This window comes from Rhinopithecus roxellana, chromosome 9, assembly GCF_007565055.1.
Source record: "Rhinopithecus roxellana isolate Shanxi Qingling chromosome 9, ASM756505v1, whole genome shotgun sequence".
In the NCBI taxonomy this organism is placed as follows: Eukaryota; Metazoa; Chordata; class Mammalia; order Primates; family Cercopithecidae; genus Rhinopithecus; species Rhinopithecus roxellana.
In genome coordinates this window covers 7,508,470-7,531,372 of record NC_044557.1, presented here as the reverse complement: position 1 = coordinate 7,531,372, position 22,903 = coordinate 7,508,470, and the positions used below count along the sequence as shown (strand labels likewise).

Below are 22,903 nucleotides of genomic sequence, written 5' to 3'. Positions count from 1 at the left end.
GCACAGTCTTCTCAACCCAGATGACTGATAAATCAGATCCTATCATCCCTTAGTCCAAACCCTCCATAGGCTCTTCATAAGCTTTAAAAGAGTTTTCTAGCCCCTGTGTGATCAGGCCACCCACCCTGTAACCTTGTCTCCTCCTTTTCCCTGCGCTCATTTCACTCCAGCCACACTGTCACCCTTCCTGCTCCAGGAACTCCCCGGGAGCATTCTGGCCTTACAGGCTTTGCAATGCCTGTCCCCCTTCCTGGAATGCTTTCCCCTGAGATCTCCCTATAGTTAACTCTTCTGCCTTCTTCAAGTCTTGGCGCTAATGTCTCTTCTCAATGAGGCTTATTCTCACTACTTTCTTAAAAACTGTAATTTGCCCTCCAATCCCATAACACTCCTGATAGAGTTTTTTTTCTTTTTACTGCACATGCCATCTTATAACCTACTATATACTTTACTTATGTTTATTGATTATCTGTCTTTCCCCCACTAGAATATAAGCTTCACTAGGACAGGGAATTTTTTTTTTTTTTTTTTTTTTTTTTGAGACAGAGTCACTCTGTCGCCCAGGTTGGAGTGCAGTGATGCAATCTTGGCTCACTGCTACCTCTGCCTCCTGGGTTCAAGCGATTCTCCTGTCTCAGCCTCCTGAGTAGCTGGGACCACAGGCACGTGCCATCACGCCTGGCTAATTAATTTTAGTAGAGACAGGGTTTCATCATGTTGGCCAGGCTGGTCTTGAACTCCTGATCTCAAGTGATCCGCCCACCTCAGCCTCCCAAGGTGCTGGGATCATAGGCGTGAGCCACCCCGCCCAGCCCCAAGGGATTTTTGTCTTTCGTTTACTGGTGTTATGTATCCAAGCACTGAAATAGTGCCTGGCACATGGTAGCTCACTAAATATTTATGGAATGGTACTTACAAATTTAAAACACAGTGTATGGCACAGTGTTTTATAAATATTAGCAATTCCACGGTTCACAACCACTTGGCTCCTACTTACCTTTCCAGCCTCATCTCCCTGTACTCTTCCTACCATTCCAGCTCAGCTATACTTAACTTGCTCATCTCCAGAGCCTTCCTTATGTACTTTTTTCTCTGTCCATCTATCCCTGCATTTGAGGGATCCATTCTCATTTTCAGGTTTCAAGGTAGAGGGTCTTCCCTGACTCTAGGTCAGCCATCTCTACAGCACTCCTCCCACCCCCTATGTGTTCCTTATTCATCACACTGCCTTGCAGTCCCTCGCTTCTCATTTGTCTTTCCTGCTGGGCCCTGTAACCACAGGGACAATGCCTGTGACAGCAGTCATTGCAGCATCTCCAGCATCAAGCACAGGACGATACCTGGCGGTTTTCGGCAAATGTTAATTCAGTGAATGAATGAGATGCTCACAGCAGCGACTGCATTTCTGCACCTTAGACACACATTATCACGTGTTATTGTATCGTGTGCTGTTCCTTAGGGCATAACAATTGCTAGCATTTTCTAACTCAATCCTCACAACTCTACGAGGGAGGTACTATTCACGTCCTTATTTGAGAAGGGAGGAACTTGAAGTTTAGAGGAGTTCCTTCTCACCATCACCCAGGTTGTAAATGTTGGAGCGGGTTCAAGCCAAGTTCTGTGGCACCAGCGTCCCTAAGCCCAACCAGCGTCACACCGTTCTGCCATTTTGCTTCTGGCTTTTCTCCTTAGTTCAAAGTCAGCCAACTATCTGCCCTTAGCAAGTGTGAAGAGAAGCCCCCACCGCACCACCTCAGCAAAGGGCTTGTGTGTGGAGGAGCTGCCACCCACGCTCCATTTCACCAAAGTGAAAACTAATGCCAGGGAGGGCGAACCCCTCATCGGCGAGGTCGCCACTGTCACCAATGCCCACTGCTGGGTCCAAGGCTGGCGACGCCTCACGGCATCTGGGCCTGACTTCCTGCGACACTGGGGCGATCCCTGGTCCTGACTTCCACTCCACGCCGTCGTGGATCACGACGACTGGGACCACTCAAAAGCGTATCCAAGTCCTGAGGTCTCCAAAGCGGTGGAGAGACCCGTCTAGCCCCTCACTCCCCGTCTGGGAACTGAGATTCTGGAGGGTGGGCGCCCTGCCGCGGCCCAGTGGGGCTAGGGGCCTCCAGAGTCGGGGTTCAGGACTCGGCGTCAGAAGCTCCAACGCCAGCCGCGCCGACCTGACCCAGGGCCCAGTACAACAGAGAAGGCGGCTCTTCCCAAAGGCACCGATGGAGCGGAGGGTAGTCGCCGCCCTCAGGATTTATCACCCGCGAGGTGCTGTCAGTAACTCGTGCCCGGAAGCCACCCCGCCCCGGCACACACATACTCCAGCGCCCCCTCCAGGCGCACTCCGCAATCACGCGAGCGCGGCGGCCGCCCCAGCCCTTTGTGACTGGATGACTGGGGCCGAGCGGCCCTCACTGTCTTCGACCTCCAATCAGGGCTCCGGGCTACAGAGCTGCACCAATCGGAGATGACCGGGGCCTCAACAGGGCCAATCGGGGTACTCGAGCCCGACAACAGGGCAAGCCGCCAACAGCGATCAATCAGAAGGGAGGAGCGGTTCCCAGATGCCCAATCAGCGGCCTTCAGGCGCAGATCGTGGGCGGAGCGGCCGCAAGGCTTCCGGGTCGGCCAATCAGCGGGCGAGCGGCTGCTTCAGCGCGCGCGGTGGGCGGGGCAGGGCCTGTCCGAGCCTAGGAGCGGTGGGCTCTGTGAGCAGCTAGGCAGGGTGAGGAGTAGTGACGACCCCGGGCCTGGGGCGGGGGCGGAAGCTGGGCGCGGGACGGTCGGGGCGGGGATGCGCGGCGCGGGGGCGGGGTCTCAGGATGCCGCCGGGCGACCTCTCAGGGCTGCGGGACGCGACGGGGAGAGGTGAGGGGCCGGGTTCAGGACTCGGGGAGGGGTCCGCCCTGGCGCCGCGGCGGCGGCGGCGGCGGGGGGCGGAGGGGACACTGTTGCCATGGCAGCGCACGTGCGCTCGCTGGCGCGGCCCGGCGCCCCTGCGCTCTTCACCCGGGAACGGGCGTGCCCCTTTAGCCCGGCCCTTGCCCGCCCGCAGCCCCGCGGCCTCCGTCGCCGCCGGCTCTGGGCCAGGGCCAGCCCAGGGACCGCCCGCCTGGGCCGCCGCCTCTCCCTTGCATGCCCGGCTGTCCGGCTGTCCCTCTCTCCCGCCATCTCGTCCGGCAGCGCTGGGCACCGCAGGCCTCTGCGTTTTGACCACCTGCGCCGGTTCGCGGAATGGCCACATCGTGGGGACTGGCGCCGGAGAGATGCAACCGCCTGAGGGCCTTGGGGTGTCTGTCCCCCAGGAATTTTTTTTTTTTTGGAGGCAGGGTCTCAAACTGTTGTCCAGGCTGGTCTCGACCTCCTGAGCTCCAGCGATCTGCCCGCGGAGGCCTCCCTAAGTGCTGGGATCACAGGCGGGAGCCCCAAGGGATCTTTTTAAAGGCCCCCAATGTCTTACTGTATTAACAAGAGCCTAAGGAGTGCTCAGAGAACAGATCTGATTGGATGAATAAAGACCCCGCAGGGCAGCTTTCCATTCCTGCCACCTATTCTGGCGGGCAGAAATGGAAAGCGAACCACATATCTAATTGTACGTGTTCTGGTAACCACCTTAAAATAATAAAACAGGTTAAATTAATTTTAATATATTTGAATTAACCCAGGATATCCAAAATGTTATTGCAACATATAATCAATATTAAATTATTGGTAAGATTTGAAAATTTTTTTTTCATACAAAGCCTTCCAAATTTGTCGTGTGTCTTACACTTACAGCACATCTCAGTTCGCACCAGTTACCTTTCAGGTGCTCGCTGGTCCCACAGTGGCTATCGTATTTTTAAGCTGCACATTTCTTGTATATGCGTGAGCTGTTGCCGGAACATGACATCAAATTCAGTGTTCTTCGAAGCCCTCTTCAAAGAACTCTGATTGTGTTGCCTGGCTGCAACACAAAACATGAGGCACGGTCCTTTTCTTCAAGGAGCTTGCAGTTTGGTTGAGAAAATAGACACCCACAGATTAAGTACTATTTTAAATGGATGCAATTCGGGCGATAGTAAAGATAACTGGGAGTATATGATTGACAGTCAGATGGCTGATCATTATCCTTTCGAATTCAAGGGAGGGCTATCTTCAGGCTCATGCAGGAGGGGAAGATTGGGCCTGGTCTTGAAAGATGGGTAAGTCTTGGACTGTTGGGAAAAGATGGGGAGGACGTTTTGGTTGAATGGAACTGAATATTGCTGCTTTTATTTTTAGAGTTGAAAATTTACAGAGTCCTGAGGCTTTCAGATTGAAAAAGGCTTTCTTCTGTCACTGACAATCGCCACCATGATTCATAGTCTTTTCTTGATCAACTCCTCTGGAGACATATTCCTGGAGAAACATTGGAAAAGTGTGGTCAGCCGTTCTGTTTGTGATTACTTTTTTGAGGCGCAAGAGAGAGCTACTGAGGCAGAAAATGTGCCTCCAGTTATCCCTACCCCTCACCACTATCTCTTAAGTGTTTACCGCCACAAGATTTTTTTTGTGGCTGTGATCCAGACGGAGGTCCCCCCTCTGTTTGTCATTGAGTTTCTTCACCGAGTGGTGGACACATTTCAGGTTCGTGAATGTGGGAAAGTTCATATATGTAAACCGTGAAGTGTCTTTATAGTCCTGTTTCCATTGTATAAAGCCTCCATTAAGAAACTTAAAAAAAAAATCAAAACTCTGGTATTACTCACTTCCTTTCCCATCTGATAAGTTTCTGGTTTCTATTTATTGAATTGGCTGCATACAAAATGACAAATGGAATACTTTTGAACCTCTTGCGTGGGAAAGCCAACCTATTTGTGATGACTGTATATAGCCTTTCTAGCTCTGATTCTACTTTTTGCTCACAAATTAGAGTTTAGGTTGTTTTTGCCTGGTGGTCTTGATCCTAACTATTATCTGCGTTGCTTTGAGTTGCATGAGAAAGTGATTGCGTAAAGTTTTAGAAGAGAAAAAGTAGAACAAGCTAAGCAATGCTTAATTTAACTGTCCCAGTCGCGTAATTCATGAACCTGTACTAGTTCTCAAGTTTGGGGTGTTTCTTTTTAGCGAGAGAGTGCTACTGATGAGCTCTGCTTGCAAAGATGAGATTGGGAAATTTCATGTGCCTGTAAGAATTTAAGTGAGCCATTTTATGAGGCAGTTTTCATTTTAAGCTTTTTCTTCAGGAATAGATTTTAAGAACTTAGGGAGTGGTGTCTAAGGGAGGTCAGTGATAGCAGGACACAATGCCACTTGCAGCACAGGAGTTTAGACTGCACCGGCCCTGGATTCACACACGGGAACCTTCTCCCAACAGAACCACTCAGCTTCTAACTGTTGTGGTTATATGCATAACTCGAATGAGAAGCAAGGGCCCTTTGGTTTAACTTCTGTGTCATATGAGGTCTGGAATGAGTCATATGAACACTGGAATTGTGGCATTGGAGAAGAGAATGAGGACTTACACACTATGATAAAAGTTAAAAAGCAAGTCAGAGAGTAATTTCTCTTGTACTCACGTCTAGAACAACTTCCCTTCCCAAGAAAATTAAAATACGTTTTGTGTTTTCCCCTGCAAATACTCTGATAGTACTACTATTCTGGAATTTCAATTCTCATGCAGCATACCAGCCCCTTTGCACAGTGAAAACCTAAGTATGATAAGCCCCAGTATGTGGAAGAACTAGAAGAACCCAGGAGTTGTGATGCTAAACCACTGTAACTGGGCCTTGTTATGATTTCCGCATGTGATACTTCACCCATTCTAAGATGAACAGTTCCACTGGTGGAACTGACAGCCGCTTCATATGGTCATACTAATGTAACTTATTACAAGACAGGAAGTGAGAAAAGTTGTTTGTTTGATCTAGTTGAAACCACAGAGGAATTTGGGAAAGCAGAGTAAAGTTGCTAATTTGGAAGTCTGAGACTTCAGAGCTTGTCATTTTTGAAGCAGTTGTTAAAAGTCAGTGGACATCCTGATTATCAGGTCTTCTCCGATGTGCGTCCTCTCCGGCAACATGATTTTTCCAGGACCGGAATGTGTCAGGAGCAGCCCGGCAATAGAATTGCAGGCTCGCTGGCTGGCTGCAGCACTTGGCCGTATTGCGAGGCTCCTTTCCAGCTGCTTAGTTCACATGACACCTGGTTTATAAAACCTAGTGGTGTTTTATTTTTTAAAAATAAGTCATTCTTGGGAAGGAAATATGTGACTTTTTTTTCTTTTGAATTCTCATTCAAAATGAGAATTTTTCTCTTAAAAAGAGGAAATCTTTTTGTTTTAGGAATATATTCCTGATTCTTAGGTGACCCGGGTATTGGAATCTTGTGGATAATCGACGTTTTCTAATGTAATTTAGACTCTAGTAGAGTCTGTTCAGTTTTGGATATCAAAGAAATGGAAAGATGGTGAAACAACCTGGAAACCATACCTTATCATGAACTGCGCAAGTATCTTGGAGTTGTGGCTCTGAGAAGAAAAAAACTGAAGTGAAAACTCATAGTTTTCAAGTAATTGCAGGGCTGTTATGTACACTTGCTCTGTAAAACAGAGCTAGGAGGCAAATTTCAGTTTAGCAAAAGAAAGAACTTTGGAATGATCAGAGCTGTTCATGAATAGAATGGACTTTCTCAAAAGGGGTACATTTTCCTTCATTCTATGAGTTCAAGAGGGTTTTGTGACCCTCTCAGAGGTCCTGTAAAAGACATACTAACATTGCTAGAAGGGAACATTGAATGGCCACGAACATTTCTTGCTAAAGATCACTCATTCCATTTTGTAATGCTTTATAGTTTACAAAGTACATTCATGAGCGTTAGTGCTTAATTAGTCATGCCTAGTTCTTACAGCCCTTTGCCTCCAGTGGTGTTATCCTGATTATACCATTAAAGAATCAAGATCAAAATTAGTTAACATGACTTAATCTACAAATGACAAAATTGTAATCTAGGTTTTCTGGTTTGAAATCCAATGCTTTCCCACAATCCAGATAATTTAGCATCTAATGGTAGCCTTTTAAATAAAAGGACAAAGAGTTCTTGGAATCTTAGCATCTTAAAGATGATCCAGAGGATTTTTCAGGTATACTAGCTTGCATGAATGTTAAGAAATAGCACAACAGTAGGGGTAAAGATTTTCATGTACTATTCTTTGTCATATCAAGTATTATTTTGTGTAATTCTTTCAAATTCTTGTTCATAAGCATATATAATCAAGATTCAATTTTGTATTCTGTGTATTTTATCAAGTTGAGGAAATTAACCCAAAGATTTAAGTTCCTCTTGTTTGTAGAGGAAGCTAGTAATCACAGTAGTACCATAAGCCAATCTAGTGCTCTCTGCCAAACAGACTGCCTAAGAGAACTATGGTTATGCTGCATTCCCTCATTGTAGAAGAGTAGCACAGAAACACATGGACAGGCCAGATCCTTATTCTCTGTAGGCACGTTCTTTTTATTTATTTATTTATTTATTTGTTTGTTTGTTTATGTATTTATTTATTTTACAGTATCTGAGTGATCAATGCATATATTCTATCTCCATCAGGATTATTTTGGAGTCTGTTCAGAGCCAGTGATCAAAGACAATGTGGTTGTGGTTTATGAGGTATTGGAAGAGATGCTTGACAATGGTTTTCCATTGGCTACCGAGTCGAACATTCTTAAAGAACTCATAAAGCCTCCCACTATCCTTCGAACGGTTGTCAACACCATCACAGGTATGGCGGAGGGGGAAACCGATAGAGAGTGGCCATCCTGCAGCCTGAGTGACTTAGTCCAGTGTCACATGTTGTTTTGAGTGTTTGTCTTTGGGGATCTCAGGTGTCCCAGTGTTTTAATTTTGCTCTTTGTAGATTTTTTTTTTTTTTTTTTTTTTTTTTTGAGACAGAGTCTCCCTCTGTCACCCAGGCTGGAGTGCAGTGGCGTGATCTTGGCTCCCTGCAACCTCTGCCTCCTGGGTTGAAGTGATTCTCCTGCCTCAGCCTCCTGAGTAGCTAGGATTACAGGCATGCACCACCACACCCAGCTAATCTTTGTATTTTTAGTAGAGATGGTGTTTCACTATGTTGACCAGGCTGGTCTTAAACTCCTGACCTCAGGGGATCCACCTGCCTCGGCTTCCCAAAGTCTTGGGATTACAGACGTGAGCCACCGCGCCTGACCACTCTTGTAAACTGAGTACAACCTGAAATAATATTTTTGCTTTGTGGAAAATACCCTGATTTTGATGACAAAATGAAATGTTCTTTAAAAATATTTTTTCTGATTATAGAAGAAACACATGATTATTGTAGAAACCTCAGAAATACAGAAAAGCACAAAGAATGTAAAAATCACTCTTAATCCCACCACACTTTTAACATATGATATTTTATGAACATTATCCCATGATGATGTCTTGTACATGGTTCTTGTTCTTTTTTCTTCGTTTTCTTTTTCTTTTTTCTTTCTTTTTTTTTTTTTTTTGAGATGGCGTCTTGCTGTGTCGCCCAGGCTGGAGTGCAGTGGTGCGATCTCAACTCCCTACAACCTCTGCCTCCTGGGCTCAAGTGATTCTCCTGCCTCATCCTCCCTAGTAGCTGGGATTACAGGCACACGCCACCATGCCCAGCTAATTTTTGTATTCTTTAGTAGAGATGGGGTTTCATCATGTTGACTATGCTGGTCTCGAATGCCTGACCTCAAGTGATCCACCCACCTCTGCCTCCCAAAGTTCTGGGCTTACAGGTGGAAGCTACCACGCCTGGCCTTCATTTTTAATAACTTACAGTTTTCTTCCATGTGATGTGGACCCAAAGTTTTTCAGTTTTTACTGAATCCCTAATTATGATGTTACTGATATTTTTGTTCTTTTGAATAACAAGGATTACCATTCTTATACTTGAATCTTGGTGTGCACATCTGGATGATTTCTTTTAAGTAGTAGAGGTAGCAATGCTGTGTCAAGGGGTGTATACATTTTAAGTACCATAATGTGTAGCCCTCCAGAAAAGTTAGGCCAATTTATACTTTCAGTAACAATTTCAAAGTGCTGTAGTCAAATTGTCATTAATAATTTTTTAGAAACATTGGCAATTTGATAGTTTATTGATATCTTGTATTTACAGAGTCATTTTTTGTTATTAAGGAAACTAAAATCTTTTCAAGTGTTTATTGACTGTTTTTCCTCTATTGTGAATTACTTTTTCATGTCCTTTGTTCATTTTTTTGTTGTTGAAATGTTTTTCTTTTTTCATATGGATTTAAAATAATCTCTTTCATGGGAGATCTTTATGTCTTTTGATTACTGCATTACAGATATTTTCTTACAATCTGTCACTTGTGATTTAGCTTTGTTCTGGTGTTGTTTAGCCACATTCTAAATGTTTTGATTTGATCAAATTAATCATTCTGTTTCGTTAAGATTTTACATTTTGGGTCTTGTTTAATGCATAAATGAGCATATTCATGGGATTTTACAAACTGATTGAAAAATGCATTTTAAAAGCATAAATATTGTAAGAATAGCCAGGACAGTTTTGAAAAAGAATTACAAAGGGGTTGTTGGGAAGATTTGCCCTGTTAAATATCACTACAGGTTAAGTTTGTATAGTACACAAGACAAATATTCATACAGTAGACATCCTACAAGACCCAAGAGAGTTTTGAAAATAATAGTTTTAAAAAGAGGAAAGATAAAATGTGTCCTATAAAATGTAATGTAAGATATATTACAGGTTTAACATCCCAAATCCAAAATCCAGAATGCTCTACAATCCAAAACTTTTTGGACACTGATATGACACTCAAAGGAAATGCTCATTGGAGGATTTCAGATTTTTTGAATTTGGGATGCTCAACTGGTATAATCCAGATATTCCAACATTTAAAAAAATCCAAAATTTGAAACATTTCATTTCTGGTCCCGAACGTTTCAGATAAAGATTACTCAATCTGTATGAAGTTTGGGTAGTTTTTAAAATTTGGTATTTGTCCAGTAACAGACAGATAGATCACTGGGATAAAAGAGCCCAGAAACAGACTCTTGCTTTTATAGGAATTTGGTGTAGATAGATGTGGTCATTTATCAAATCAGTAGACCAGGGGCCAGTTGTTAACTGTATTGTGTTAGGACAGTCAGATTCAATATGGAAAAAATTAAGTCCCTCCACTTCACACTATACACAAAATAAATTCCAGCTAGGTTAAGGAACTAAACACCAACTTTATAATTATTAGACAAAACAGGAGAATGTCTTTTTAATCTCAGAGAAGGGAAGATCTTTTTCAAATGTCTATTCTAGTTAGTTTGTGATTTTATTTTTGGATTTAATTATTTAATCCATTTGAAAATTATCTTGGTGTACAATAATGTTTCTTTCTTCAAAATAGTTGTCCTAGCACCATTGTGTAATTTATCCTTTTCCCCTGTTTTAGAATGACATTTCTATCCTGTCCTGTCATTGTGGATTCTTGGTCTGCTTTTAGGCTTTCTTGCCTTTTCCCTAGACTGCTTTGATTATTATATCTTGATGATACATTTTAATACATAGTTCCTCTTTTTAAGGAAACAAAGTTGGTGGTTTCTTCAGTATTCTGAGTTCATTTTGAGCCTTGAAAGCTTTGTTAGTGCCTGAATCATTTACGAATATTATGAAGTTAGTTAAGCCTGTATCTCACTTTAGTCTAGAAAAGGGTATCTAAGAACCACTTTTGAAAAGTTGAAATGGGCCTGACACTTTGGCTCACACCTGTATCCAGTACTTTAGGAGGCCTAAGTGGGAGGATCACTCGAGTACAGGAATTTGAAACCAGCCTGGGCAAGATGGTTTTGAAACCCTGTCATTACAAAAAAATACAAAAATTAGCCAGGCATGGTGGTGCATGCCTGTGGTCCCAGCTACTCTGGAGGCTAAGGTGGGAGGATCACTTGCGCCCAGGAGGTCAAGGCTGCAGTGAGTTATGATTGTGTCTGTGAATAGCCACTGCACTCCAGCATGGGCAGCATAGGAAGACCCTATCTCTTAAAAAATTTTGTTTAGCCGGGCACGGTGGCTCACACCTGTAATCCCAGCAGTTTGGGAGGCCGAGGCGGGCGGATCACAAGGTCAGGAGTTCAAGACCAGCCTGGCCAACATAGTGAAACCCCGTCTCTACTAAAAATACAAAAATTAGCTGGGCGTGGTGGTGCACGCCTGTAGTCACAGCTACTCGGGAGGCTGAGGCAGGAGAATTGCTTGAACCCAGAAGGCATAGGTTGCAGTGAGCCAAGATTATACCACTGCACTCTAGCCTGGGCGATAGAGCAGGACTCTATCTCAAAAAAGATTTTTTTTAAGACAGAAAATAAAAGGATCCAGGTAATGGAAGAAGGAAATAGAATTTAAATTAATATATTTTATCGTGTCAGTATAAAACCTTTTGAATTAAAAAAAATTATGCCTGTAAAGGGAAAAACTAGTGAAGGAATTGATCTACAATTCTTAAAGACAGGGAGAGATCAAATTTGTATTCTTTTCCTAAGTTTCAGTGTTGGAACTTAGGAATGAGACAGATCATGTTGATATGTACATTTTAATACCTACCATAAATGTACCTAAGAACCTACCTCAGGGTCAGATACTGTTTTTACCCATGAAATTTTTATATCTATATGTAGATTACCAACTCTACTGAAAGCCAATACATTATTTAAGCTGTAAGCTATTGTGGAATCTGAGATACTAAGTTCAGGTTACTTTCAAAACCAAAATATGATATCTGTTTCTGAGGTAACTTTTTCTTAAACCTTTACTCTGTTTGAAGAGGCAGACCAGATGGCAACAAGGAGTTTTAAAAATAGACGAAGTTACCCTATATGGAAGTTTGGAAAAATCTCATCTTATGTTTGAAAAATTATTCAACTGAGTGCATGAATAGTGGGAGCATGGAAACTTCTAGGGAGGTGTTCTGTGGTTTCTAGAGTCAAAATGGTGTTAAAATACAGTAATATTAATTGTCTCAGGAAGCACCAATGTGGGTGACCAACTTCCCACTGGGCAGCTGTCAGTGGTGCCTTGGCGACGGACTGGGGTGAAATATACCAACAATGAGGCCTATTTTGATGTGATTGAAGAGATTGATGCAATTATTGATAAATCAGGTAGGTGCTTTTAATATGTTCTCAGAAATATGAAAATAGAAAGGGGCATCTTTCATATAATGCTTGTAGTTTCAGAATTAACCCTCATTCAAGGTCATGCACTTTAATTTAGTGCCTACTTTGTGCCAGGCACTGTGCTGGGTACTGGGAATGGACGTTAGTATTATGATGCAGACCAGGATTTATTTCATACTTTCACTTGCTTTATTGGTCTTCCTCTTGAATAAAAAAGAGAAGTAACAGGCCAGATGCAGTGACTCATGCCTGTAATCCCAGCACTTTGGGAAGCCGAGGCGGGAGAATTGCTTGAGTCCTGGAGTTTAAGACCAGCCTGAGCAATATAGTGAGACCCTGAGCAACATAGTGAGACCCCATCTCTATAAGAAGTGAAAAAAATTAGCTGAGTGTAGTAGTGCATGCCTGTATTCCTAGCTTCGTGAGGGGCTGAGGTGGGAGGATTGCTTGAGCCTGGGAAGTTGAGGTTGCAGTAAGGCCTGATCATGACACTGCACTGCAGCCTGGTCAACAGCAAGACCCTGTTCAAAAAAAAAAAAAAAAAAAAGTAACAAATTAACTTTCTTTTGATTAAATTTCCTTCTTGAAATTGTCTTCCGGTTTTGATGGCAGAACTAAAATTGTAATCACAAAATTCAGGGGGCCGCTTTTTCTGTGTGTTCTGAATTACGTAAATACGACTAGAAGTCCTAGAGCTTCACAGTTTGTAGAAGCAAGTCATAGTGGTAACGTGCCTGTAGTCCCAACTGTTGGGAGGCTGAGGCGAGAGGATCACTTAGTCCTGGTAGTTGGATACTGTAGTGAGCCATGATTATGCCTGTGAATAACAGCTACACTCTAACCTGGGCAACATAGTGAGACCCTGTTTTTAATGAAAAAGAAACCTCTTCACATTAGTGAACTTATTCGTTCAACAGATGTTTATTGAAAACTTACGGAGCACGGGGAACAAGGTCGTGAAAACAAGGTCTTGGTGAGGTGCCGCCATTTCATCCGTACTCGGTGCGGAGCTTCCAGCAGCGCTATGTTGGGCCACAGCATCTGGAGGTTCACAACCTCTGTGGTCCGTAGGAGCCACTATGAGGAGGGCCCTGGGAAGAATTTGCCATTTTCAGTGGAAAACAAGTGGGCGTTACTAGTTAAGATGTGTTTGTACTTTGGATCTGCATTTGCTGCACCCTTCCTTATAGTAAGACACCAACTGCTTAAATCATAAGGATGTTTCAGTTCGTCCATTTAACAGATATGAAGAGCATTTTAAGAGATACAGCCTCTGGAAATGGATCAAACTCTAACTCATGGCATACTAGATATGTTTGTCAATAAACTTATGACATGAAAAAAAAAAAAAAGAAAACTTACATCATAGCACAGTGCTAGAGAGTGGGCACTCGATGATGAATAAGGCATAGTCTGTGGCTGCAGAAAGCTTAGTTTAGTCTAGTGAGGGAAAGAGGAAGGTAAAAAGGTGGAGCATATGAGAGGTACCCGCCCCTGAGCAAAACACAACAGAGAGGTGGGGGTGTTTATGCTTCATCGGTGGAATGAAATGAAGTTATTAAGATGTGTGGATTTGGGAGCAAAGTATGCGCAAACATCACAATATTGAGCAAAAAATCAGATGCATAAGATTATAGACAGTGGGATTACATGTATATGAAGTTTGAAACAGGTGCAATTTAGTCTAAGGTAATAGAAGGCAGAATTTTGGGGATGTGGATTACCTGGGATGGGTAAGAGGGAGCTCTTGGATGCTGAAAATGTTCCGTATCTTGCTATAGTTAGTATTTGCATAAATGTATATATATTTAAAAATTCATTGAGCTGTACACTTTAAGATTTTTACATTTTACTGTTTTACCTCAACGAAAATGTAAAATATATATGGCCAGATCATGAAGAACCTTGCCTGCCAGTTTAAGGAGGGCAGATGTGAGTGATTGAAGAGTTTTAAGTTGGGGAGTGACTTGATGAGACTTATAGTTTAGAGCGATAAGTCTGGCTGCTGTGTGAAGAATGGTCTAAAGTGGGGTGGGCCTGAAGGCAGGGAGCAGCTAGGAGGCTGAAATCCAGGCCCAAAACATAGTGCAATGAGGACAGAGAGTAATGCACAGACCAGAGAGAGGTGAGTCCTCGAAAAGAGAGAAGCTGATCATTGACTGGATGTGGGGGGAGGAAGTGGACGTTGTAAGGGATGTGTCTGTGTTTCTGGCTTAGGCAACAGGATAGATGGTGCCATCACATAGGTGGGGAAATGGGAGCACCAGGTTCAGGGCGTGAGAGAATGGACTCACTTCTGACATGTGCCTCGGTGACATCCAAGTGGGAGATGTCCATTAGGCAGGATTGGGGCTGAACTTGAAAAAAGAATAGGTAATAGTAGGCCGTAAATGAACATTGAAGCCTTGGGAAGTAGGTAAAATAACCCAGAAGAGTGTGTAAAGTGAAAGAAAATAGAAGTTCAGAACTGAAAAAGCATTTAAGGGACGTGCAAAGAAAGAGAACCTGCCGAAGACACTGAGGAAGAGGAGCTGGGAAAATAGGAGGACACCAGGAGAGGTTAGGAGGAAGGGATGTTTGAGAAGGCAGAAGTGATTGACAGTGACACATGCCACAGAGAGGACCTGTAAGATAGAGACCGGGAGTGACCACTCACTGTAGCAGCAGAGCTCACTGGCGACCTTAGGGAGAACAGTTTCTGATAGGAAGTTTTCTGAACTGTTGGCTAAAATAATGATGCTCTGTTTAATTCTGATACTAGACTGAAAATCCTTTAGGCTAATAACTACCTCATTAATCTTTTTATCACCATTTCCTCATCATAGTGTCTCATACTTGATATGCAGTTGATAAGTGTTCAGAATGATGGATAGATGGATTGTATAAATGAATTGGATGGCTAGACAGAAGGAAAGAAAGGGAGAGAGAGGAAGGGGAGGGAGAGAGGAAAAGAAGGAGGGAGGAGGTAAGTTTGTTGAGAAGGACAGAGAAGGTTTCAGTAATCTGTTCTTTTTGTCTTATTCCTGTCTCAGGCTCCACAATTACTGCTGAGATCCAGGGGGTGATTGATGCCTGTGTCAAGCTGACTGGCATGCCGGATCTTACACTTTCCTTCATGGTAAAACCCTGGGCCAGAGATTGAGTTCTTGGGATGAGAGATTAAATGCTGCTGGAAAGACAGAGCAGTGGGAATGGAATAGAACAAGAAGAAATAATTAGGACAGCCACGAAGCTTGTCTCAGGCTTGAATTTTCCAGAAGTGACCATATGATTTCTGTGTGTGTGGTGTGTGGTTTAATAAAAAACAGCATTTAAATTGCTTTCCTGAAAGCACAGCGGGTGTTTAATGCCCACTTCTTGCTTCTCCTCTCCTGGTGACTGTAGAACCCTAGGTTGTTGGATGATGTCAGCTTCCATCCTTGTGTTCGTTTCAAGCGCTGGGAATCTGAGCGCATCCTCTCCTTCATCCCTCCTGATGGAAACTTCCGCCTGCTGTCTTACCATGTCAGTGCACAGAAGTAAGCAGCTCTTATAATTAAGAATGGAATCTGTGTATGTACGTGTATGTGGAAACCATATCTGTAGTGATTGAGAACTCAGGCTCTAGAGTTACCTGAGTTCACATTCCAGCTTCTGTGGTTACTAATTGGGTAATCTCAGGTGAGTTGCTTAACCTCTATGTATCTCTTTTCTCATCTGTAAATTGAAAATAGTAAAAGTTCTGAAGATTGAATAAGAATCTGAATAGTGCTTAACACAAAGAAGTGCTCATTAAGTTTGCTGTTATTTTTGTTGTTGTTGTGTGTCTAAACAAGAACATTATTTTCTCAAATCAGAATCTGGGCATACTGTGTTCAATGTCCCTGATCTAAAAGAAGCATGAAGTTATGCTATGAAAAAGCATAAAATGCAGTGATTTTTGGTCTTGAACATTCTCTTTAATTTGGAATCTAAAGGCTTTTGGAAGCAGTTTTGAATAGTATAAGGTATGCAGACAGAAGAGAGTCAGGAGGCCTCAGAGCCACCAGTCCCTTCCCGTGTGATGTGGAGTGAATCATTTGGGAAAATATCTGAGTGCTTGAGGCCACAGCCTCTGAAATCAGACTCCCTGGACTTAAACTCTATCTTCAGTACTTAGAACCTTGGACAAGTTACTTAATCTCAGTTAAGTATAAGGACATCAGTATTCATCTATAAAATCAGTACCTACTGCATAGTTACAGTAGCAATATCTATTTCATACTTATTGGGAGGATTAAACACGGTAGGGTTTAACTGGATATAAACCATTTAGCATGGTGACTGGCAAACAGGAAGTACTCAATAAATGTTAGGAGCCGTTATTACTTCAGGATTATTCCATGACTGCTCTGAGTCCTTTTCTTCTGTCAAATCATGACAGCCTACCCTACCTTGTGGGGTTTTTGTAAGGACCAGATGAGGTCAGATGAAAGCATCCTAAAAAAATTAGAGACAAGAGGATCACTTGAGCCCAAGAGTTTGAGACCAGGCATTGGCAGCATGGCCAAACCCTGTCTCTACAAAAAAAAAAACAAAAACAAAAAAAAAAGAGTAAAAATTAGCGGAGTGCGATGTGTGCCTGTGGTCCCAGCTACTCAGGAGGCAGAGGTGGAAGTATCACTTGAGCCTGGTAGGTCGAGGCTACAGTGAGCTATGATCGTGCCACTGTACTCCTACCAGGGTGACCGAGCCAGACCCTATCTCAAAAAAAAAAAAATTATAAAAGGCCCATGAGCTATGAATATTATTCTCCCTAGTGCAAATGATGATTGGTCACATGTTACAAGTTAAAAACATAGAGACATAATGATAATACACTTTTGTACATTATGCCTTTCTCATAGTAGTATACTCTTTGATTTTGTTTATATTATTCAGAGTCATTAGAAAAGTTAATTTACTTACTGGACAGTATATTAGCTTTTCAAAAAGAAAAAATTAGATTACTGGGGTTTTTTTCTGTTTATTTTTTGAGATAAAAAGTTAGGACATAGTTAAGGGAGAAGAAGCTACCCACAGGCAGAAAGAGCATCATGTGAAAGGAGAGAGAACTACCATTTTCCCAGTGCACGAATGAAATGGCTCTTTGTCTCTCATTTCCAGTCTGGTTGCAATCCCAGTGTATGTCAAACATAACATCAGTTTCCGGGACAGTAGTTCCCTTGGACGCTTTGAAATAACGGTGGGACCCAAGCAGACGATGGGGAAGACCATCGAGGGAGTGACTGTCACCAGCCAGATGCCCAGGGGCGTCCTGAACATGAGCCTTACTCCATCACAGGGGACGCACACATTCGACCCAGTCACAAAGGTAGGGATGAGCAGGACATCTTGAATTGCTGATGTTAACTTAAGCAGAAACCAGTCTGCAGGCTCTCTGCATAGACTCTAGACCTTGTTTGGAAGGTGAGATGAATCAAAGGGACCTTGTTTTCTCCTGCGAGATAACTTAACAGTAACACATAGAATTCTCAATGGAAGGATACCCGGAGGCAACTTATAATGTTGTGGACAGGTGGCGTGAGTTTAGATTTCAGCCACCTCAAATGCAGGATTCTGCTGTAACTATTTTTTGGAAAGACCGCTTCTCCATTTTTATTTTCTTTGAAGATGCTGTCTTGGGATGTAGGAAAAATAAATCCACAAAAGCCACCAAATTTGAAGGGGACCATGAGTCTTCAGGCTGGAGCTTCCAAACCAGATGAAAATCCCACAATTAACCTGCAGTTTAAGATCCAGCAGTTGGCCATTTCTGGTAAGTGAGCCAGAGCTCAAGAGGCTCCAAAGGGAACAAAAATGGCTTTCTGCCACACGGCGCAGGCACCAGGAGACTTTTCTGGGCTTCCTGTTTACAAGGTTTAGTTTCATTACCTGATATACAATCTTTAGTAACATCTTTTCTGGCACATTTCTTGGGAAAATTTACAATCCTTCCTTTGAAGTTGGCATAAGTGATCTGAATAAAAGTGCCTGAGACACACTGAGAAAGAAACAGTATTGGTAGAAGGAAGTGTTCACCAGCCATTTTTGGATCATCTTAGGGTTGTTCATTTCAGGTTCCCAAGGTTTTCAGTATGAGAATGCATGTGCATTCTCAGCTATAACTGAAGAGTAATTTCCACTCCTTTCTCCTGATTTCAGAAGACTTTCATGTTTGCTCTTATTTCTATTTTGGAACTACTAGGCCTTTGCAGGTCAGTTCACTGTAGTCTATGCTGACCTTAACACAATAGTAATCAGTTTCCACTTTGGGGGCATTTACTATGTTCCAGGCACTGTTTTAAGCTCTTTTCATGTGTTTTCTCTTTTAATCCTTAGAATAACTCTGTGATGTGGAAAGGAGATGACTTTATTTTTATATGAAGTTTCTGTTTTTCTGTACAAACGGGCCTTATACAATTTAAGTGATTGGAATTCATTTAACGTATAAGCTCTTCCATCTTAAAACGATAAACTATAAAGCTCTATACAGTATAAAATATTTTTGGCTTAGTCTAGTGAGAATACTTAGGAAGCATTCATTTATTATCACTTTCATTGTTAATTCCTTTAGTTATAATTTACTTCACTATTCATTTGTTATTCATTTATTTAGTCCAATAATTTGAGAAAAATCATGCAGTGGTCTAATTTTTTCCTTATCCTCATTTCAGTCTGCACATCACTTTGTGCCCTTTCCACTTTAGGGACGGGTCTTCTCATAGGTAGCTTGTCTGTTGGAGCCTTTTTTTGCTGTATCTGTCCTGAGACTGGAGAATCTATCTGCTCTGCATAAGTGGTTCCCTGTCACAGCGACTTCGGTCCCACTGACCTCTGTATTGAAGTGAACAGAAACAGGTGACCTGCTCCTTTTGAATAATCCTCATGTCTCTTTTCCCTCTCTTCCTACTTTCTAGGACTCAAGGTGAATCGTCTGGATATGTATGGAGAAAAGTACAAACCCTTTAAGGGCATAAAATACATGACCAAAGCTGGAAAGTTCCAAGTTCGAACCTGAAGGGAGCATTTGCAGAGGGAATAGTATTGCACACTTTTTCATTTCTTACTTGTCTAAAAGTAAAAAAAAAATCAGCGTGTGTCCTAGGTCAGTCCCCTCCTGGACCCACCCGCTCCCTTTTTTCCTTAGCCTTCAGTGCCATGGAACTCAACAAGGGAGGAAAAGGTCACCAGGGAGAACTAGATGGAACTGAAACAACAGCAACACCAGTTCTCAAGGACGAGGTGTGTGATGGGGGTAGGAAGCTTGGTGCTTATGTAACCATTTTAAACCTGGTTTCTATAGGAAAGACCAGCATTGTTTAAGTTGCTTGGCTTTAATTATCTAAAGCCAATGAAATACTTCTTTGTTGATTTTTAAGGTAGAAAGATTAGAAAGAAAGAAAGATGGGAAGAAAATGAATGTTAGTCAAGGAAAGACCAGTTAAGGATCTGATCTATGAAGGAGAAGAAAGAGGAAAAAGAAGTAAAGGAGTTAGGAGGAGACACTTAAATGAAAGATTGGCAAGAAAAGTGGTCAGACTCTACTTTAAGGAGGGCTGGGAAGGAAAGAGTTGAGTTGGTTTCTTTCTCATTCCTCTACTCATGTAGAAAACACTTGTACTTCTGGAAATGGACTGGAGGCTTTTTACATTTGAGTCCACTATTGACATGGAAACCCCGGTGGAATCAGATTTTCCCTCGAAGACCATGGTGGTATCAGACTAGTTTTCAGACACTGCCTGCCTGTTGCTGTCCATCAGCACTTGGTCTCTTGTCTTCAGTGAGAAGGTGACCCCGCCTTCTTCCCATGGTGGCTGCCTAAAATGCTTCTTTTCTAACCCAAAACAGTTCTACTCAATTCCTTTTACAGAATTCACCAGCCATTTTCCTGTTACCTGATCCTTCCACAGGATTTTTTGAAAGTAGGAGAGTTTCAGAGAAGCCAATCTCATAATCCCCTGTGCAGCCAGGGATTGTGTGTCATCGTACTGGAGTAGAGAGGGCCGACTCTTCCCATGAAGGTGGGCACGGCTGTGAGTGAGTGAGCTCATATCTCCATTTGTCAGTGCCGGACTGGTACCAGATCCTAACCTTCCTGTTGGTTGGAAACTTTTCCATCTGTTGCCCTAGGAAAAGAGAAAGCTTACCGTCGAGGGTGTGGTTGATCCTTGAAGCTGCTTGGTAAAGTTATTTCCTCACAGTCTTTTCTTTTGTACTCTTATCATGGATTCATTAATATCTACCAGTCCCTTTTCATTCTAAGACAAAACATTTCCCCTAAATCTCTGAATAAAATCAGTGCTATAGGAAGATGGACTGTGTTGATCATGGGTGTAAGCAACCCAATTTAAGAAACATGGCAACTAAAGGGATACCTCAGGCTTTCTTTCCCAGTGGCTCATTTTTGTCCTAGTTCAGTGTGTCTATTACTATTTAAATATGTATACAAAAGGTTTTTTGTTTAAGTATAGCTTAAGGAATGATACTGTGCTCTGCTTTGTGCATGGAGAAAAAGGAAGACCCATACTCTCCACATCCTAGAACTTTTCTCTAAATAATAGTGCAGAGTTTTTGCTAGTTTTATCTTCCAACTTTGGGACTAGTTTTTGCTGCAGAGTTGTGTTGCTTTGTGATTTCCCTCTGGGATAAAGTGTACTGGACACAACCGGAATGTTCCACATTCCATCACTCTGTAATTTGTCCTGGAGTGACATACACATCCACCACGGAAAGGGAATCATCTCTGCCCCACAATTCCCGAGTACTTGGAAGCACTTCTCCTGAGGGACCTACAGGATCCTAAGGTTTCCTAGGTCACGGAACAACTAATCTTGGTCCCTGAATATTTCTAGGTTTGTTAAGTGCAGCTGTTTTATTTCCTCTAGAACTCATCCTGTTTCAAGGGAAGCACCTAAGAAGATATAGAGTGTTTCTAGAGTAAAGGACCTGCAGGTGTAAGCATAGATGAAATAACTGTCCTGTCACATGTGGTGCAGACCATGGAGTGAAGCAAGCATCGCCACCACCATCCCTGCAGTGTCAGCATAAGCAGTGTAGGGTGTCTCCAACAAGCTGTTCGGTTCCATGTGTGTTTAACATGTGCAGAAGTAGCTTCTCTGTTTAAGTTTAATAAAGTTGAGTTTCACCAGTCCTCTATGTCCTAAGTGGTTTGTTACCAGAACTAACAATAATGCTGTGCCACTCACACCTCAGTAGAAGCAGTGAGGAACTCATCGACTTGGGAGGATCTTACCACTTCTGTCCTCACCAGCCAGCGGACCTAAAGCATGTGTTTCAATCAGTTCTCTGGTTGCATCTGGAAGATAGCAGATGCTGATATTAACGTCATTTTTAGGGTTGTGAGCATAAGGTCCAGATCCACCTAGTTATTTTTCACCAGGGTTTTAAAAGACGAAACCGTTGAAGCTTCAGGCATTTAGTCTAGCACTTTCCCCATTCTCTTGACCTGCTTCTCTTGTCTTGTTAATTTAGGCTTGAAACAGGGTGTCACGGTACCTGGCATCTTTATTTCAGGACAGGCTTCTTACAAGATAAGGCACTGGGAGCCGATTGTTATGCCACACCTGTAACAATTTTCTGTAAACATCTCATGGCTGTGAAAAGACCTTAAAACTTGTGTGTAGTCGCTGTGAGTGTTCAGTGCCAGCTAGTGCTCCACCCCTTCTCCCTCTCAGCCAGCGTTGACTGCCTCTTTGCCTGTGCTCCTGGTGCTCTGACACTGGTGGTGGCACAGGAAGTTGGTTGTATACATGTACTTTTCTCTGTGGCCGGTAGGTGGGGACTCCATGCCATCGATACTCATTATGTTAATAGAATTTTTTTTTTTTTTTTGAGAGGGAGTCTCGCACTGTTGCCCGGGCCGGCGTGCAGTGGAGCGATCTCGACTCAGTGCAGTCTCCACCTCCCGGGTTCAAGCTTTTCTCCTGCCTCAGACTCCTGAGTAGCTAGGATTACAGGCGCCCACCACCATGCCCAGCTAATTTTTTTTTTTTTTTTTTGTATTTTTTTAGTAGAGACAGGGTTTCACTATGTGGCCAGGCTGGTCTTGAACTCCTGAACTCTTGATCTGCCCGCCTCGGCCTCCCAAAGTGCTGAGATTACAGGCATGAGCCCCCGTGCCTGACAAACTGTTAGAATTTTTAAAAGGAAATTTGACCAGCCTGGCCAACATGACAAAACCCATCTCTACTGAAAAATACAAAAATTAGCCGGGCCTGGTGGCGGGCACCTGTAATCCCAGCTACTCGGGAGGCTGAGGCAGGAGAATCGCTTGAACCCATGAGGCAGAGGTTGCAGTGAGCCGAGGTCACGCCACTGCACTCCAGCCTGGGCAAAAAGAGTGAGACCCCATCTCAAAATAAAACAAAATAAATAAAAGGAAATTGAATTTCAAATTCAAACTTCCTCCAAGATCCTAAATACTGAGGGTTGCATGAGTCTTTGGCTTTTAAAGTTAAGGGGAACCAAAAGTTTATGCACTTTTTGATAAACAGACATGACTGGAGCTCTGGGAGGGTGCAGTGTCACCATCCGAGTTCCTCTGGGTCTTCACCCAGTAAAAAGAGTTGCACAGGTACCTGGAGATCTTGTTCTCCTGGGCTGTTACCATCTATTGTTTTATTAACTAGCTGGGAATAATGAGGAGATGATATTTAATTTCCCCTGACACCCTATTCCCGGTAATGATGTGTTGCTCTTTTGAGTGTGTTTTAGAATTTGC

At 42.9% G+C, this 22,903-nt stretch overlaps 2 protein-coding genes across 7 annotated transcripts; both read left to right on the top strand.

Moving 5' to 3' along the window:
* Positions 1-2,562: 2,562 nt before the first annotated feature.
* AP3M2 (adaptor related protein complex 3 subunit mu 2) lies at positions 2,563-21,313 on the top strand. Of its 6 annotated transcripts, XM_030937880.1 has the most exons (10): positions 2,563-2,731; positions 4,132-4,190; positions 4,270-4,614; positions 7,573-7,744; positions 12,010-12,147; positions 15,195-15,280; positions 15,547-15,680; positions 17,287-17,494; positions 17,794-17,938; positions 19,080-21,313. In XM_030937880.1, the coding sequence occupies exons 3-10, from the start codon at positions 4,342-4,344 to the stop codon at positions 19,178-19,180; spliced, it is 1,257 nt and encodes a 418-aa protein (XP_030793740.1). In that variant the 5' UTR covers positions 2,563-2,731; positions 4,132-4,190; positions 4,270-4,341; the 3' UTR covers positions 19,181-21,313. The 6 variants fall into 6 exon arrangements, with proteins under 6 accessions (XP_030793740.1, XP_010369249.1, XP_030793743.1 ...); XM_010370947.2 differs by lacking the exon at positions 4,132-4,190 and having other exon boundaries at positions 2,634-2,731; XM_030937881.1 differs by lacking the exons at positions 2,563-2,731; positions 4,132-4,190 and adding an exon at positions 2,811-2,874.
* On the top strand, positions 13,083-13,513 carry LOC115899665 (cytochrome c oxidase subunit 7C, mitochondrial-like). Its single transcript, XM_030937885.1, has one exon. The coding sequence runs from the start codon at positions 13,187-13,189 to the stop codon at positions 13,376-13,378; it is 192 nt and encodes a 63-aa protein (XP_030793745.1). The 5' UTR covers positions 13,083-13,186; the 3' UTR covers positions 13,379-13,513.
* Positions 21,314-22,903: the final 1,590 nt, after the last annotated feature.